The sequence below is a fragment of the Urocampus carinirostris genome, chromosome 1 (genome assembly GCF_059441175.1).
Source record: "Urocampus carinirostris isolate Australia breed hairy pipefish chromosome 1, RoL_Ucar_1.0, whole genome shotgun sequence".
In the NCBI taxonomy this organism is placed as follows: Eukaryota; Metazoa; Chordata; class Actinopteri; order Syngnathiformes; family Syngnathidae; genus Urocampus; species Urocampus carinirostris.
Genome location: NC_142349.1, coordinates 76557072 through 76572510, shown reverse-complemented (window position 1 = coordinate 76572510; position 15439 = coordinate 76557072). Strand labels below are relative to the sequence as shown.

Below are 15439 nucleotides of genomic sequence, written 5' to 3'. Positions count from 1 at the left end.
AGCGGCAGGTTGAAATATGTCCACTTGATGTTGCCAAAGCCAGGTGCCTCGAACTAAGACACTGTACTTGTATTTATTTATTTCTCTCTCTTTCTCTTTTCCACCCTCTTTCCCCCACTCTCTTTGTCTCTTTTTCTCTTCCTTTGTTACTCTTGTGTCTTTCTCTTTCTGGGTCTTTTTAACTTCTTTTGCTCTAACTTCCTTTCTTCCTTTTCTCTCTCTATCTTCCTATCCTTCGCGCTTTCTTTTCTTTTTTCTCTCCTTCTGTCTTTCTCTTTCTCTTTGGATTTCTTTCTTCCTCTCCCTTTCTTTTCCCCCTCTCTCATGACTTTTTATCTTTTGTTTCTCTCGCCCTCTCTCTCTTTCTTTGTCCCGCCCTCTCTCCTTTTCCCTCCCTCTTTCTCTTATTTCTTTCTCTCTCTTTTTCTTTCCCTTTTTATCTACTCGTCCGGCCCCCGACAGAATGTTTGTTCTATTTGTGTGGCCCCCGAGTTCAAATGAGTTGGACACCCCTGTTATACATTAACCCACAGGTGTCAAACAGGCGGCCCGCGGGGCGAATCAGGCCCACTAAAGGATTGAATCTGGCCCGTGAGACAACAACCAGAGAAGCGCAAGAGAAAAACGAGCTGCAGGTTGAAATATGTCAACTTGATGTTGCCAAAGCCAGGTTTCTCTCACAAAAACACTGTACTGTATTTATTTCTCTCTCTCTCTCTCTCTCTCTCTCTCTCTCTTTTCCACCCCTTTTCTCCCACTCTCTTTGTCTCTTTTTCTCTTCCTTTGTTACTCTTTGTTTTTTCTTTTTCTGTGTCTTTTTAACTTCTTTTGCTCTAACTTCCTTCTTTCCTTTTCTCTCTTTTCTCTTTCTTCATACCCTTCGCAATTTCTTTTCTCTTTTCTCTCCTTCTGTCTTTTTATTTCTCTTTGGATTTCTTTCTTCCTCTCCCTTTCTTTTCCCCCTCTTTACGACTTTTTATCTTTTTTGTTTCTCACGCTCTCTCCCTCTCTCCTTTTCTTTCTCTCTCTTTTTCTTTCTCTTTAATCGACTCGTCCGGCCCCCGACAGAATGTTTGTTCCGTCGCGTGGCCCTCGAGCGAGTTCGACGCTCCCGGTTTAGGCGACCGACGTCCCGGTTATCATATATTCCCGGCCACGCGGGTGGGTTCTCCCGGGGGGGATAACGGATCCGACCTTCTCTTGGTACTGGCGCCTGGAGGAGTCGAGGGACTGTATGAGGGCGGTGGCGTGCCCGATGAAGACGGCGTAGCAGGTGGCGCCCACGATCATGCTGAGCATGGTCAGCCAGATGTCGGACAGGCTCTCGGGCGCCTGCCGCCCGTAACCGATGCACAGCATGTGACTCATGGCCTTGAACACCGCGAAGGAGTACAGCTCCGACCACGTGTCGTTCTGAAATACACAAAAAAAACAATATGTCGTGAACAGGAACAGGACCCAAACGCGTGACGTTTCTCACACCAGCCTGTTATTTTACAGGCAACGGGGGAGTCGTGCACCTTGGGCGGCCGGTCAGGAAGCTGCCTGTTTGATAGCTGTGGCCCAAAGCCTCGATACGTAACCTATATGATGTTTATTTTGTTATGATTTTTTTCATGTACTTCATCGTGTATTTGGTCTTTTTTTTTCATTTATTTTGTCGCGTATTTTTTCATCTATTTTGTCATCTCGTCTCATCTCATCAGCTGCACCGCTTATCCTCAGTAGGGTCGCGGGGGTGCCGGAGCCCATCCCAGCATTCATCGGGCAGTGGGTAGGGGACACCCTGAACTGGTGGCCAGCCAATCGCAGGGCACACGGGGACAGACAACTCGCTCGCTCATTCACACCTAGGGACAATTTGGACCGGCCGATTCACCTGAAATGCATGTTTTTGGAATGTGGGAGGAAACCGGAGTGCCCGGAGGAAACCCACGCGAGCACGGGGAGAACATGCAAACTCCGCACAGGAAGTCCAGTAGCTGGATTTGAACTCACTCAGGAGGTTCCCAAGACTTGAACTGTGCCGCATATGCGCTAACCACTGCCCGATATGTAACCTAAATGATGTTTATTTTGTTGTGGTTTTTTTCATGTACTTCATCGTGTATTTTGTCTTTTTTTCATTTATTTTGTCGCGTATTTTTTCATCTATTTTGTCATTGACTTCAATATTTATTTTGGATGTCGTTTTTCAAGTGCCGTATTTTCCGCACTATAAGGCGCACCTAAAAGCCTTTATTTTTTTCAAAAGCTGAGCATGCGCCTTATAATACAGTGCGCCTTATATAAGGCTCAATATTAATTCACAAAGTCTTCCAACTAACTTGCAGCCGCCGACTCGATTTTCCCCCGGACGCCAAGTCGTCCGCGGTGTATGCTGGGATTTATTTACCGGCGTTTCATTGGCTAACCAATGTGTCAATCATCATTTGAATCGAACGCTATTGGCTAAAGTTATTCGGAGGTCAAGGGGCGGATCCTTTTTATCATTTACAGGCTGGCATAGGCTGAAGCGGCAAAACAAAGCCTGCGATTGGCCGAAAAAGATGAATGCGTGTAGCACGTGGTTGACGGCATACAGAAAGCATTTTTTACTATTCTGTATTTGTAAATATTTTATTCTCCTGGATTTACTACACTCACGGATATAAGAGGACCATGGCTGCACATTATTATGAACACAACGACTTCGGTGAGCTACTCCGGCTATATATTTTCCCAGTGTCTTGTTTCAGACTGAACTCGATGTTTCTGTGAGAAGCGGTGCAGATCATGGATGGAATGGAGTGTCTAGTTTTAAATTCAACTCAATTCCAAGTGTTTATTGTCATATGCACAGTAAAGTTGCGAGCGAAAAAGAAACTAGAAACTAAGGAATGGTTGGCATTTCTTGAATCCCAAGACTTCCGAATGATGGAACGATGCATTTGAGTGACATCGTACGGACACCGCATCCGCACGTGTCTACGACACGTATTTGCGTCTTTGCAAGCTTTGGGAATGTTAAGGGGGTAATCGGTTGGACTGAACCATCTGACTGTTTTGTCCACGTTCCCATTGTAGCGCCTTATAACCCAGTGCGCCTTATAGTGTGGAAAATACGGTAACCTATATGATGTTTATTTTGTTGTGGTTTTTTTCATGTACTTCATCGTGTATTTTGTCTTTTTTTCATTTATTTTGTCGCGTACTTTTCCATCTATTTTGTCATTGACTTCAATATTTATTTTGGATGTCGTTTTTCAAGTACTTGGTCGTGTATTTTGTCTTTTTTTCATGATGTATTTTGTCTTGTGTTTTGTCATATTTTCCAGTAATTATTTTGTAGTTATTACGGTCGGCCATTGCCCTCCATCTATTTATCTATCTATCTATCTTGCCCGATTGCCCGAGTTGATATCGGACAGATGGAGTCGATACTGGACAGTACAGGACACACAGGATTGATATTCAAACAGGATATCGGAAATTAAACAGGACAAACTAGACGAGAAGGAAACTGGAAACTGATATTAAACAACGGGACTGACAGAATTGATATCAAAACAGGATATTGAAATTAAACAGGACAAACTAGACGGGAACGAAAACTGGAGAGAATAATAAACAGGACAAAAATAGACGGGAACGAAACTGGAAACCGATATTAAACAGGACAAAAATAAACAGGAACCATACCGGACAGGGAATACCAACAGGAAACAGGAGTCAAAACCCACGTCTTGCCGAGCAGAAGCCAGAGGCCGACAAGATCGATACCGATTGCCCGAGAAGATATCGGACAGGACGGGACAGACAGGATTGATATCGAAACAGGATATCGGAAATTAAAGAGGACAAACTAAACGGGAACGAAAACAGGACAAAATAATAAACAGGACAAACATAGACGGGAACAAAACTGGAAACCAATATTAAACAGGACAACAATAAACCATACCGGACAGGGAATACCAACAGGAAACAGGACCGAGTCAAAACCCAGATCTTGCCGGGCAGAGGCCAACGACATCGATACCGATTGCCCAAGCAGATATCGGACAGATGGGGTCAATACTGGACAGGACGGGACAGACAGAATTGATATCAAAACAGGATACCAAAATAAACAGGACAAACTAGACGGGAACGAAAACTACAGGAAATAATAAACAACGGGACTGACAGGATATCAAAATTAAACAGGACAAACTGGATGGAAACGAAACTGGAAACCAATATTAATCAACGGGACTGACAGGATTGATGTCAAAACAGGATATCGAAAATAAACAGGACAAACTAGACGGAAGCGAAACTCTAAACTGATATCAAACAACAGTACAGGCAGGATGGATATCAAAACAGGATATCAAAATTAGACGGGACAAACTGGATGGAAACAAAACTGGAAACCGATATTGAACAACGGGACTGACAGGATTGATATCAAAACAGGATATCGAAATTAAACAGGACAAACTACCACCTACCCGCTGTGCCACCGTACATTTTAAATCTTTAAAAATATGTACACACATATATATATATATATATATATATATATATATATATATATATATATAGTATTCTGTATTTAATCATCTATTCGTATTGCTCTTTTAACTTTTTCTCTTTCTCACTCAAATTCACTCGTTTTCTCTCTTTTTTGCTCTCGCTCTTTTCTCATCTCTCGCTCTCTCTTTTTCTCTCTGTTCTCTTTTTGACTCTATTCCTCTTGTTCTCGCTTTCTTTCTTTATATCCCTCTCTCTTTTGGTCTTTTTTCTCTCCCTCACCCTTTCTGTCTTTCTTTATCCCTTTTCTCACTTTCTCTCTCTTCCTTTGTTTTTCCTCCCTTACTGCCATTTTGTTATCACTTTCTCTCTCATTCTCTTTCTTTCTAGCGCTATTTTTCTTTCTTCCTTTCTTCTATTTCTCTCTTTTTCCTTTTCACTCTCTATCTCTCTCTTTTTATATTTCTCTCTCGCACTTCTGTCCTTTTCTCTTTATCTTGCTATTTTCCTTGCTCTTTTAACTTTCTCTCTTTCTCACTCTGTCTCAAATTCACTCGTTTTCTCTCTCTTTCACTCTCTCTCTCTTTTCTCTTTCTCTCTTTTTCTCTTTTTCTCTCTGTTCTCTTTCGTTTTCATTTTTCCCTTTTCTTAAGATAATAATCCTCCATTTTGGATTTCTTTTGGAACGGTTTCCCCGATCAATATTATCAACAAAAACGCGAGAGTCTCACTCTTGCTGGTTCTTCTCTTTGGACAGAGCTATTTCCGAATCAGAGTGAGTGCTCTTCCTTCATCTATTATTCAATTCTTTCCTTTTTTTTCTTCGCGCTGCCTGCTCGGGGTAGATGTGTATATTTGTATTTTATTCTTTAGCCGTCTTTGCTGGAAATGTTTCTCCTCACGAAATTCCGATTTTACAAGTTTATTTTTCATTATTTATATTGTCGGTTATTTCAAACTACTCAGCCATTTGTTTATTTATTTTAACCGGAAATGTAAAACAATTCAACAGGAAGTTTGTCAAGAGGAAAATCAGACAAATAATAGTTTTTCAAAGTAAAACAGTCCTGGATGAGTTTTGTCATTTTAAAATATTTTTTTCGTATTTTCTCATTTGTTTTGAGAAATATTTTCAGTAAAACAAACATATGACATCATGATATAACATTACATATTGCATAGTTATAAAGTTTAAACGTATATTCGCTTTTAATTTATATAATATAAAAATACATTTTCCTGAAATCGTCAATACTGACTGAAATATAAAAAAAGATAGTATGAAATACTAAAATGGTTTCTGTTATATGAAATTTATTTTTTTTTTTAAATAATTTTACATTACTTCACACATAACAGAATTACTACAGTAATATTGCAAAAGTATGAAAGAAATACTACAAAAATCCTACTATTGAAATATTACAAAATACAACACAAAATACCGCCATGGAAATACTTAAAAAATACTTCTACAGAAATACTAAAATACAAAAATACTATTCCAGGAATATGACAACAGAAAAACTACAAAAAAGCACTACTTCAAATATAACAGAAATACTACAGTAATTGTGCAAAAATATGAAAGAAATCCTACTACGGAAATATTACAAAATACTACCCAAATACTACCATAGAAATACTTAAAAATTAATTCTACAGAAATACTCTAAAATTCTACTACAGAAATACAAAAATACTACTCCAGGAATATGACAAAAGAAATACTGCAAAAACACTACTTCACATATAACAGAATTACTACAGTAATATTGCAAAAGTATGAAAGAAATACTACAAAAACCCTACTATGGAAATATTACAAAATACTACACAAAATACCGCCATGGAAATACTTGAAAATTACTTCTACAAAAATACTCTAAAATTCTACTACAGAAATACAAAAATACTACTCCAGGAATATGACGATTAAAATACTACAAAAACACTACTTTACATATAACAAAAATACAACAGTAATATTGAAAAAATATCAACAAAATGCGACAAAAAGACTACTATGGAAGTACTACAAAATACAACCAAAATACTGCCAAGGAAATACTTCAAAAATAGTTATACTGAAATACCTAAAATACCACTACAGTAATGCAAAAATACTAAAGATTTTTGTAGTCTTTCTGTAGTATTTTTTTGCATTATAGTAGTTTTATTTTTTAGTATTTCCATAATAATATTACTGTAGCATGTTTGTAGGATATCTGTAGTATTTTTGAGTACTACTGCAGGTGTTCTTTTGTAGTATTTCTGTTATATATGAAGTAGTGTTTTTGTAGAAGTTCCGTCGTTATATTCATAGAGTAGTATTTTAGTATTTTTGCATTACTGTGGTGGTATTTTTAAGTACTTCTGTATAACTATTTTTGAAGTATTTCCATGGCAGTGTTTCACTTGTATTTTGTAGTATTTCCAAATGAATATTTTTGGAGTATTTTGTTCATAGTTTCGCAATATTACAGTAGTATTTCTGTTATATGTGAAGTTGTGTTTTTGTAGTATTTTTGTCGTCATAGTTCTGGAGTAGTATTTTGTATTTCTGTAAAAGCAATTTTCAAGTATTTCCATGGCGGTAATTTATGTAGTATTTTGTAATATTTCCATAGTAGGATTTTTTGTAGTATTTCTTTCATACTTTTTCAATATTACTCTAGTAATTCTGCTATATGTGAAGAAGTGTTTTTGTAGTATTTCTGTCGTCGTATTCCTGGAGTAGTATTTTTGTATTTCTGTAGTACAATTTTAGAGTATTTCTGTAGAAGTTTTTTTCAAGTATATCCATGGTGGTATTTCGGTAGTATTTTGTAGTATTTCTATAGTAGTATTTTTGTAGTAATTATTTCATATTTTTTAGTATTATTGTAGTATTTCTGGAGTATTATTTTTGTATTTTAGTATTACTGTAATCGTATTTTTGCTGTATTCCTGTAGAAGTATTTTTTGGGTTTTTTCAAAAGGATGTTTTGTCGTATTAATTTCATATTTTTGTTATATTACTGTAGTATATCTATTGCAATATTTCTGTTTTGTATTTTGTATCCTCTAGTAGTATATTTTTAGTATTTCTATTGTATTTTTTCCTTTTCAGAATGGCGAATCACATTATTTTTAATGACATCTCCTTAACGTCCCATTGAGTGCAGTAGTAAACGGGAGAGCGACGGGCCAAAAATCCAGAAGCGATAAACGGGGAAAACAACAACAAATGGGTTTGAAAGTAGGTTTGGATGTGTGCCGGCACCCCCCCTGTCATCCCCAGTACCCCCCCCCCCCCCCTTTGTTAAAAGGGCCTTTTATGTGGGACAAAAGGGCCAGCTGTATTTGTCCCCCGCCCCTAGGCCGCTCCCCGCCTAGGCCGCTCGCTCCCCCTTTTATCTTTCCCACTGAAATCTGCGCATAAAACGAACAACTTTTCTAAAAACAACATCATCATTTCAGCGTACGCAGGCCTTTTTCATGGCCAAATTCAAGCACTTTTCAAGGACTTTCAAGGCCATATTCTAAAAATCCCCAAGTACCTGCAAACTTGTTGACTTTGATGACTAAAATAAAGTTGTTATCTTGCTGCCAGCATCTACTTTCCACTATTGAAGTTATATACTATTTTATACGCTGTTTTATCCCACTTATACTCAAAAATACTTGTCCTAAGATTGACCTCAGCCTTGAGTGCATTTCTTAAGAAGGGTGTCGTAAACCCCTTTGCTTTGGAATGTGTCTTTTGAAGGATTTTATACATTTTACTATAAAGGATTTTATACAAGTTACATTTATTGAATGCAATGAAGATTTTTCACAGAGAAGGCTTAAGTTCAATGACAGGTCACGCCGTTCCGAATGCGAATGTTTTGTTTAGTCCTGTTGATAAAAGGACTCTGACGGAGAAGGCCGGACACAGAAGGCCAGGCACTGATTTGATATTTGCTCGGGGTCCAGACATCGAAGAGACGAGGTGGAATCCACGTGGGGAGTCTCTGGCCCGCCCATGGGAGGAGTCGGCACGCCCATGGGAGGAGTCAGCACGCCCATGGGAGGAGCCTGCACACCAGCTTGTGAAAAGACGTGGGCAGAAGAACTTCGGAAGATCGAGAGGGACAATCGAGAGAGAGGAGGCTCGACACTAATTCGGCTAATTCGATGGAATTCACTTAGTTTATTATTTAAGAAATTAAATCTGCCCCCGTGTGGAAATGCCAGTCCCTTGATCATTTTTCCATAAAAAAACGAGCATGCATTGTTAGGAGAATGAAGTTTGTGTTCGGTTGATGGAGTCAGAAAACTAATTCGAACAATTTGGTAAACGATACATATTTCTAATATTAAATTCCTAACAATTTGGTTTCCATCTGTGCAGATAACAATGATATCACCTCGCCTGGGGGGTAGGGCGATGACCTATCACCCTTCTCCTAAGCTTTAAAGGACTATTGGGTAATTTGCATCGACAACGGCGCGGACCAATCAGCCAGAGGCTTGGTCATGGGGCGTGAACATTTCATCACCATGTGTCATAAAAGTGGGCCACCCTGGAAGTCCCCGTCGTCTCCTGCACACGATTATAAAATTGGCACAGGCAGAGACCTGATTTGTTCAACTTTTTGATTCGGCTAAATAAATTGATACGTGGACTACACTCGTCGTTCGGCTAATTACATTTCTCCGACTTTTGAATACGCTCCAACCGTAAGGAATTAGGCAAGACACGGGAAGTGTATTCGGAGTCAGATTTCAGTTTAGTAAATGTTAAAACCTTACACTATCTAGAATCTATGATCTTTTTGTGTCATTGTGCTGCTGTAAACTGACATGAATTCTGCCATTCTGCTTTAATGACGTACGCACAGCTTGACTTCGTCACACTTGTTTACAAACTCATAAAGGGCTTTATAGGCGTTGGGTGATAATGGAGTTCAATACGGAAGATAAAAAAAGAAAGAAAGTACTGTATGTATACAAATTTGGACTCCTTCGCTTGCCTTCCTCTCTCTCCCGTCTTTCCTGTTAGGGCTAGGCAAGCTCCGCCCCTTTTAAAGGGGCAGCGTCGCCATTTAATTTCAACACAGAAGTCACATTAAATGGATTAGGAGCACAATGGTGGTGATGTATTTTTATAGTTTTCCTGTAGAAGTGTTTTTGAAGTATTTCCATAGTAGTATTTTGTAGTATTAATTTCATATTTTTGTAATATTACCATTTCCATATTTTGCACTATTGATTCGATAGTTTTGTAATATTATTTTAGCATTTCTGTCGTAATATTTCTGGAGTAGTATTATTGTTTTTTTAGTGTTACTGTATTGGTATTTTTGTAGTTTTCCTGTAGAAGTATTTTTGAAGTATTTAGTATTGATTTCAGATTTTTGTAATATTATTGTAGCATTTCGGTTTTAATATTTCTGGAGAAGTATAATTGTTTTTTAGTATTAATGTATTGGTATTTTTGTAGTATTGCAGTAGAGATATTTTTGAAGTATTTCCATCGTAGTAATTTGTAGTATTAATTTCTTAAATTTGTAATATTACTGTAGTACTGCTGTAGTGGCATTTTTGTAGTTTTCCTGTAGAAGTATTTTTGATGTATTTGTATATTTTGTAGTATTGATTTCATATTTTTGTAATATTATTGTAGTATTTCTGTTTTAATACTTCTGAAATAGTATTATTGTTTTTAGTGGTGGTATTTTTGTAGTATTCCAGTAGAAATATTTTTAAAGTATTTCCATAGAAGTAATTTGTAGTATTAATTTCTAAATTTGTAATATTAGTGTACTATTTCTGTTGTAATATTTCTGAGTACAATTTTGTATTTTAGTATTACCGTAGTGGTAATTTTGAAGTATTTCCAAAGTAGTGTTCATTCGTAATTTCATAGTTTTGTGATATTACTGTAGTTTTGTCTGTTGTAATATTTCTGGAGTATTATTTTTGTACTTTAGTATTACTGTAGTGGTATTTTGTAGGTTTCAAGTAGAGGTATTTTTGAAGTATTTCCATAATAGTATTTTGTAGTATTGATTTAATATTTTTGTAATATTATCATGGTATTTGTGTTTTAATATTTCTGGAGTAGTATTCTTGTGTTTTAGTATTAATGTATTGGTATTTTTGTAGTATTCCAGTAGAAATCCGTTTGAAGTATTTCCATAGTAGTAATCTTGTAGTATTAATTCCTATGTTTGTAATATTACTGTACTATTTCTGTTGTAATATTTCTGGAGTATGATTTTTGTATTTTAGTATATTACCGTAGTGGTGATTTTGAAGTATTTCCAAAGTAGTATTTATTAGTAATTTCATATTTTTGTCATATTACTGTAGTATGTCCGTTGCAAAATTTCAGTGGTTGTATGGAGATACTGTAGTGGGTTGGCCCCTTATTTTTTCCAGCCAATCCCCTTCGAGCCAGAGGTGTAAGACACGCCCCAAACTGGCCACCATCCAATCACACTCAGACAAGTCAACTCAACAGACTCGATGGAAGCCAAAGTAGATGTATACGAGTCAAGGAAGAAGATCTGAGCCCTGAGACCAGATCTCCATCTTGAAGGTTTGAAGCGTGGGACAGGTACCTCCATTTTGTTGAGGGCCACCCAGCAGTCGGCGGGGAAGTCCTGCAGCATCGGGACCAGAAACTGGAGACAGCCGTCCCAATGGCACAGGAGTAACATCATGCCGATCAGGTTGATGATTCGCATCACCGCGCTGGCCAAATCGTACGTCATGTGGAAGATCTGACCGGGAAAAACAATATGGAAGCTCGTTAACAGACACTTTATGATGAAAAGCCACAGAACAAACATTATACCCAGAAGCTCTAGCAGAGCACCTAGAGCGCTTTGATTGGGTGAGTGATAAGAATGAGCGGAGCGCACTCTTTCTCCTCTCCCAGCGCTGTTTGCCCTGAAGGTAAATGTTTGTCTTCTCGTTTGCAGTATTTGGTGACATTTCTACAAATGAACTTTGCTTGCACCTTGTTAGGAAACCATTATTTAGGATAAATGAGTCTCAACACACTGAAGTAACTGCGGTTGGGAGACGAATTTTAGGTGGTATATTTACGTTGATATGGGACACAAGTACTGGTTTTATTATTATTATTTCTTATTATTATTATTTCATAGATTTGATCAAATCATCACACATCACACCGTGAAATAAAATGTGCTAACGATTTAGTTTTTGCCTGGTGTGGCTCTGTTCCTGTTCCCGTTCCTGTCTCTTTTAATATTCCTGTCCACATTCCTGTCTCCGTTCCTGTTCTTGTTCCTGTTCCTATCTTTATTTCCGTTCCTGTCCCCATTCCTGTCCCCGTTCCTGCTCCCGTTCCTGTTTCTATCCCCGTTCCTATCTTTATTTGTGTTCCTCTCCCTGGTCCCGTTCCTGTCCCCTTTCCTATCTCAATTTCTGTACCTGTCCCTGACCCTGCTCCTGTCTCTTTTTTTCTTCTGTCACCATTCCTGTCTCTGTTCCTGTTCCCATTTTTGTTCCTGTCCCCATTCCTATATCTATTTCTGTACCTGTCCCTGTCTCTTTTCCTATTCCTGTCCCCATTCCTGTCCCCGTTCCTGCTCCTGTTCCTGTTCCTATCTGTATTTCCGATCCTGTCCCTGTTCCTGTCTCTTTTCCTATTCCTGTCCCCATTCCTGTCCCCGTTCCTGCTCCCGTTCCTGTTCCTATCCCCGTTCCTATCTTTATTTGTGTTCCTCTCCCTGGTCCCGTTCCTGTCCCCTTTCCTATCTCAATTTCTGTTCCTGTACCCGTTCCTGTCTCTTTTTCGATTCCTGTTCCCGTTCCTATCTTAATTTCTGTACCTGTCCCTGACCCTGCTCCTGTCTCTTTTCTTCTTCTGTCACCATTCCTGTCCCTGTTCCTGTTCCCATTTTTGTTCCTGTCCCCGTTCCTATATCTATTTCTGTACCTGTCCCTGTTCCTGTCTCTTTTCCTATTCCTGTCCCCATTCCTGTCTCCGTTCCTGTCTCAGTGTGTATGCTAAGTTACGTCTGATGCCTGTCTGCTATTGGTCAACTTCAAATTGAATGCTGGTCTGCTATTGGTTCGCATTCCACATCATGAAAATGCAGATAAACCACATATATACACATATGTACAGCCATGTTTACTACCTTGTACTCTGATATCCCACAATGCCTTTCTCTCCAGAAAAAAAAAAATCAAAAAATTTTGCTTTTATAGCTCTTTGGGTCAAATGGTTCCCAACCCTTGGCTTAGATGATCATTGGCGGCCCTCTGCCCAGTCTGGAGGACATTGCAAAGGACTCTTCTCACCCTGGCCACCACCTCTTGAAGTATTTCCCTAAGTTAGGTGCTACTGGTCCCTTTAAAGAAATATCTTCCCCAGGGCTGTCACCACCCTAAATAAGCACGCAACATTGAAAATATAGATCTTGTGACTTGCAGTATTTAGGAATTTTGGTACCGCTAATGTTATTGCGGTACTTTTCCTCTATCTATCTATCTATCTATATCATCCATCCATCTATCAAGTATATATCTATATCATCCATCCATCTATCAAGTATATATCTATCGAGTATCTATCTAGTATTTATCTATCGTATCTATCCATGGTATCTATATACTGTATATCTATCTATGATATCTCTCTCTATCTATCAAGTATCTATCTATCAATGGTATCTCTCTCTCTGTCTATCTATCTATCTATCTATCTAGTATCTATCGAGTATCCATCTATCTAGTATCTATCTATCTATGGTATATCTTTGGTATCTATTTATCTATCAATGGTATCTCTCTCTCTGTCTATCTATCTATCTATCTATCTATCTAGTATCTATCGAGTATCTATCTATCTAGTATCTATCTATCTATGGTATATGTTTGGTATCTATCTATGGTATCTATTTATCTATCTATGGTATCTATCTATCTATCTATCTATCAAGTATCTATCTATCTATCTAGTATCTATCTATCAATGGTATCTCTCTCTATCTATGTATCAAGTATCTATCTATTTATCTATGGTAAATCTTTGGTATCTATCTATGGTATCTATTTATCTATCTATGGTATCTCTCTCTCTATCTATCTATCTATCAATGGTATCTCTCTCTCTCTCTCTCTCTCTCTCTCTCTCTCTCTCTCTATGTATCAAGTATCTATCTATGGTATTTATCTATGGTATCTATCTATCTAGTATCTATCTATCAATGGTATCTCTCTATCTATCTATCTAGTATCTATCTATCTATCTAGTATCTATCCATCAATGGTATCTCTCTCTCTATCTATGTATCAAGTATCTATTTATCTATCTATGGTAAATCTTTGGTATCTATGGTATCTATTTATCTATCTATGGTATCTCTCTCTCTATCTATCTATCTATCTAGTATCTATCTATCAACGGTATCTCTCTCTCTCTCTCTCTCTCTCTCTCTCTCTCTCTCTCTCTCTCTCTCTCTCTCTCTCTCTCTCTCTCTCTCTCTCTCTCTCTCTCTCTCTCTCTCTCTATCTATCTATGTATCAAGTATCTATCTATGGTAAATCTTTGGTATCTATCTATGGTATCTATTTATCTATCTATGGTATCTCTCTCTATCTATGTATCTATCAAGTATCTATCTATCTATCTATCTATCAATGGTATCTCTCTCTCTCTATCTATCTATCTATGTATCAAGTATCTATTTATCTATCTAGTATCTATCTCTCTATGTATCAAGTATCTATCTATCTATCTAGTAACTATCTATCTATCATCCATCATTCTACTATCAAGTATCTATCTATCTATCTATCTATCAATGGTATCTCTCTCTCTCTATCTATCTATCTATGTATCAAGTATCTATTTATCTATCTAGTATCTATCTCTCTATGTATCAAGTATCTATCTATCTATCTAGTAACTATCTATCTATCATCCATCATTCTACTATCAAGTATCTATCCATCTATCTATCTATCTAGTCTCTGAGCACAAATAGTTGTAAATATTTTTGCCTCTGAATTCAGCATTGAGAATAACACCGTTATAAATGACGCAGTTACGTGACAGCGCTTTTTTTCAGTTATGGGTTCATCTAACTTTTTCCGCCCTTAAAACACCGTCACCGTTACTGATGGTCAAAAGCGGTGCTTTATTTTGGCAGCCGAACGCTAACGGCGGCGCGCCCTCGCAAACCGGACCCCGAGTTGTTTACGTCACATCTTTTCGGATCATGACGCCATTCATAATAGCGATTAGTATATAGTTAAATAGTGATTAGTGATATAGTATCTACTGAAGCGCCGAAAGAAAAGGCGGACGAGGGCTGAGTTTTGACAGCACCCGGCTCATTTGGTTGGTGAACGAAACGTTTCTTTGAGCCGACTCTTGGTCGTGAACGAAGAGAGCCCGCTCCCCACCCATCAACAGCCGGTTCCCTCTAAAACGCCTTTTTGGATCTTATGATTGGTCGACATGCATTTTCGAGGGATTCTGTGTAGTTGACTTTAAGTTGGTTGAGAATAAAAAGGTTAAAATTGTTTTTGTAGATTCATAAATATTTGAAGTTTATTTCCTGAGTTTTTCAGTTTTAATGTGATTGTAAAAAAATGTAAAGTTTTTGTCACGGTTGCCATGGCGCCCAATTGGCCCCACCCATGTGGCGCCGGCTGCAGATTGTTGACAGATTGGCTTTCCCACTGTTTAAACCCTGTCCTGTCAATCCCCTTTTGTCAGTCCGTCTGTGAACCTCTGTTTTTCAAGGCAAGCCTGACTCACGCCTGTCCTGTTTTTTTGCTCCTGTTTGTCTCCCGCTACGACCCGTTTTGATCTCGACCACGTCTGCTCTCCCGTCCCAAATTACGATCCATTTCTGATACCGACCACGTCTGCTCTCCCGCCCCGAATTACGATCCGTTTCTGATCCCGATTACGTCTGCTCTC

General features: G+C 38.1%; 1 protein-coding gene across 1 annotated transcript in view; it reads right to left on the bottom strand.

Moving 5' to 3' along the window:
* The window catches only part of LOC148377023 (potassium/sodium hyperpolarization-activated cyclic nucleotide-gated channel 2-like), a 65615-nt gene that overhangs the window by 25371 nt on the left and 24805 nt on the right, over window positions 1-15439 (bottom strand). The window contains exons 3-4 of the mRNA XM_088352555.1: window positions 11091-11252; window positions 1195-1413 (exon numbers count right to left, since the gene is read on the bottom strand). Of these exons, the coding sequence (XP_088208681.1) occupies window positions 1195-1413; window positions 11091-11252 (381 nt within the window). The remainder of the gene's footprint in view (window positions 1-1194; window positions 1414-11090; window positions 11253-15439) is intronic.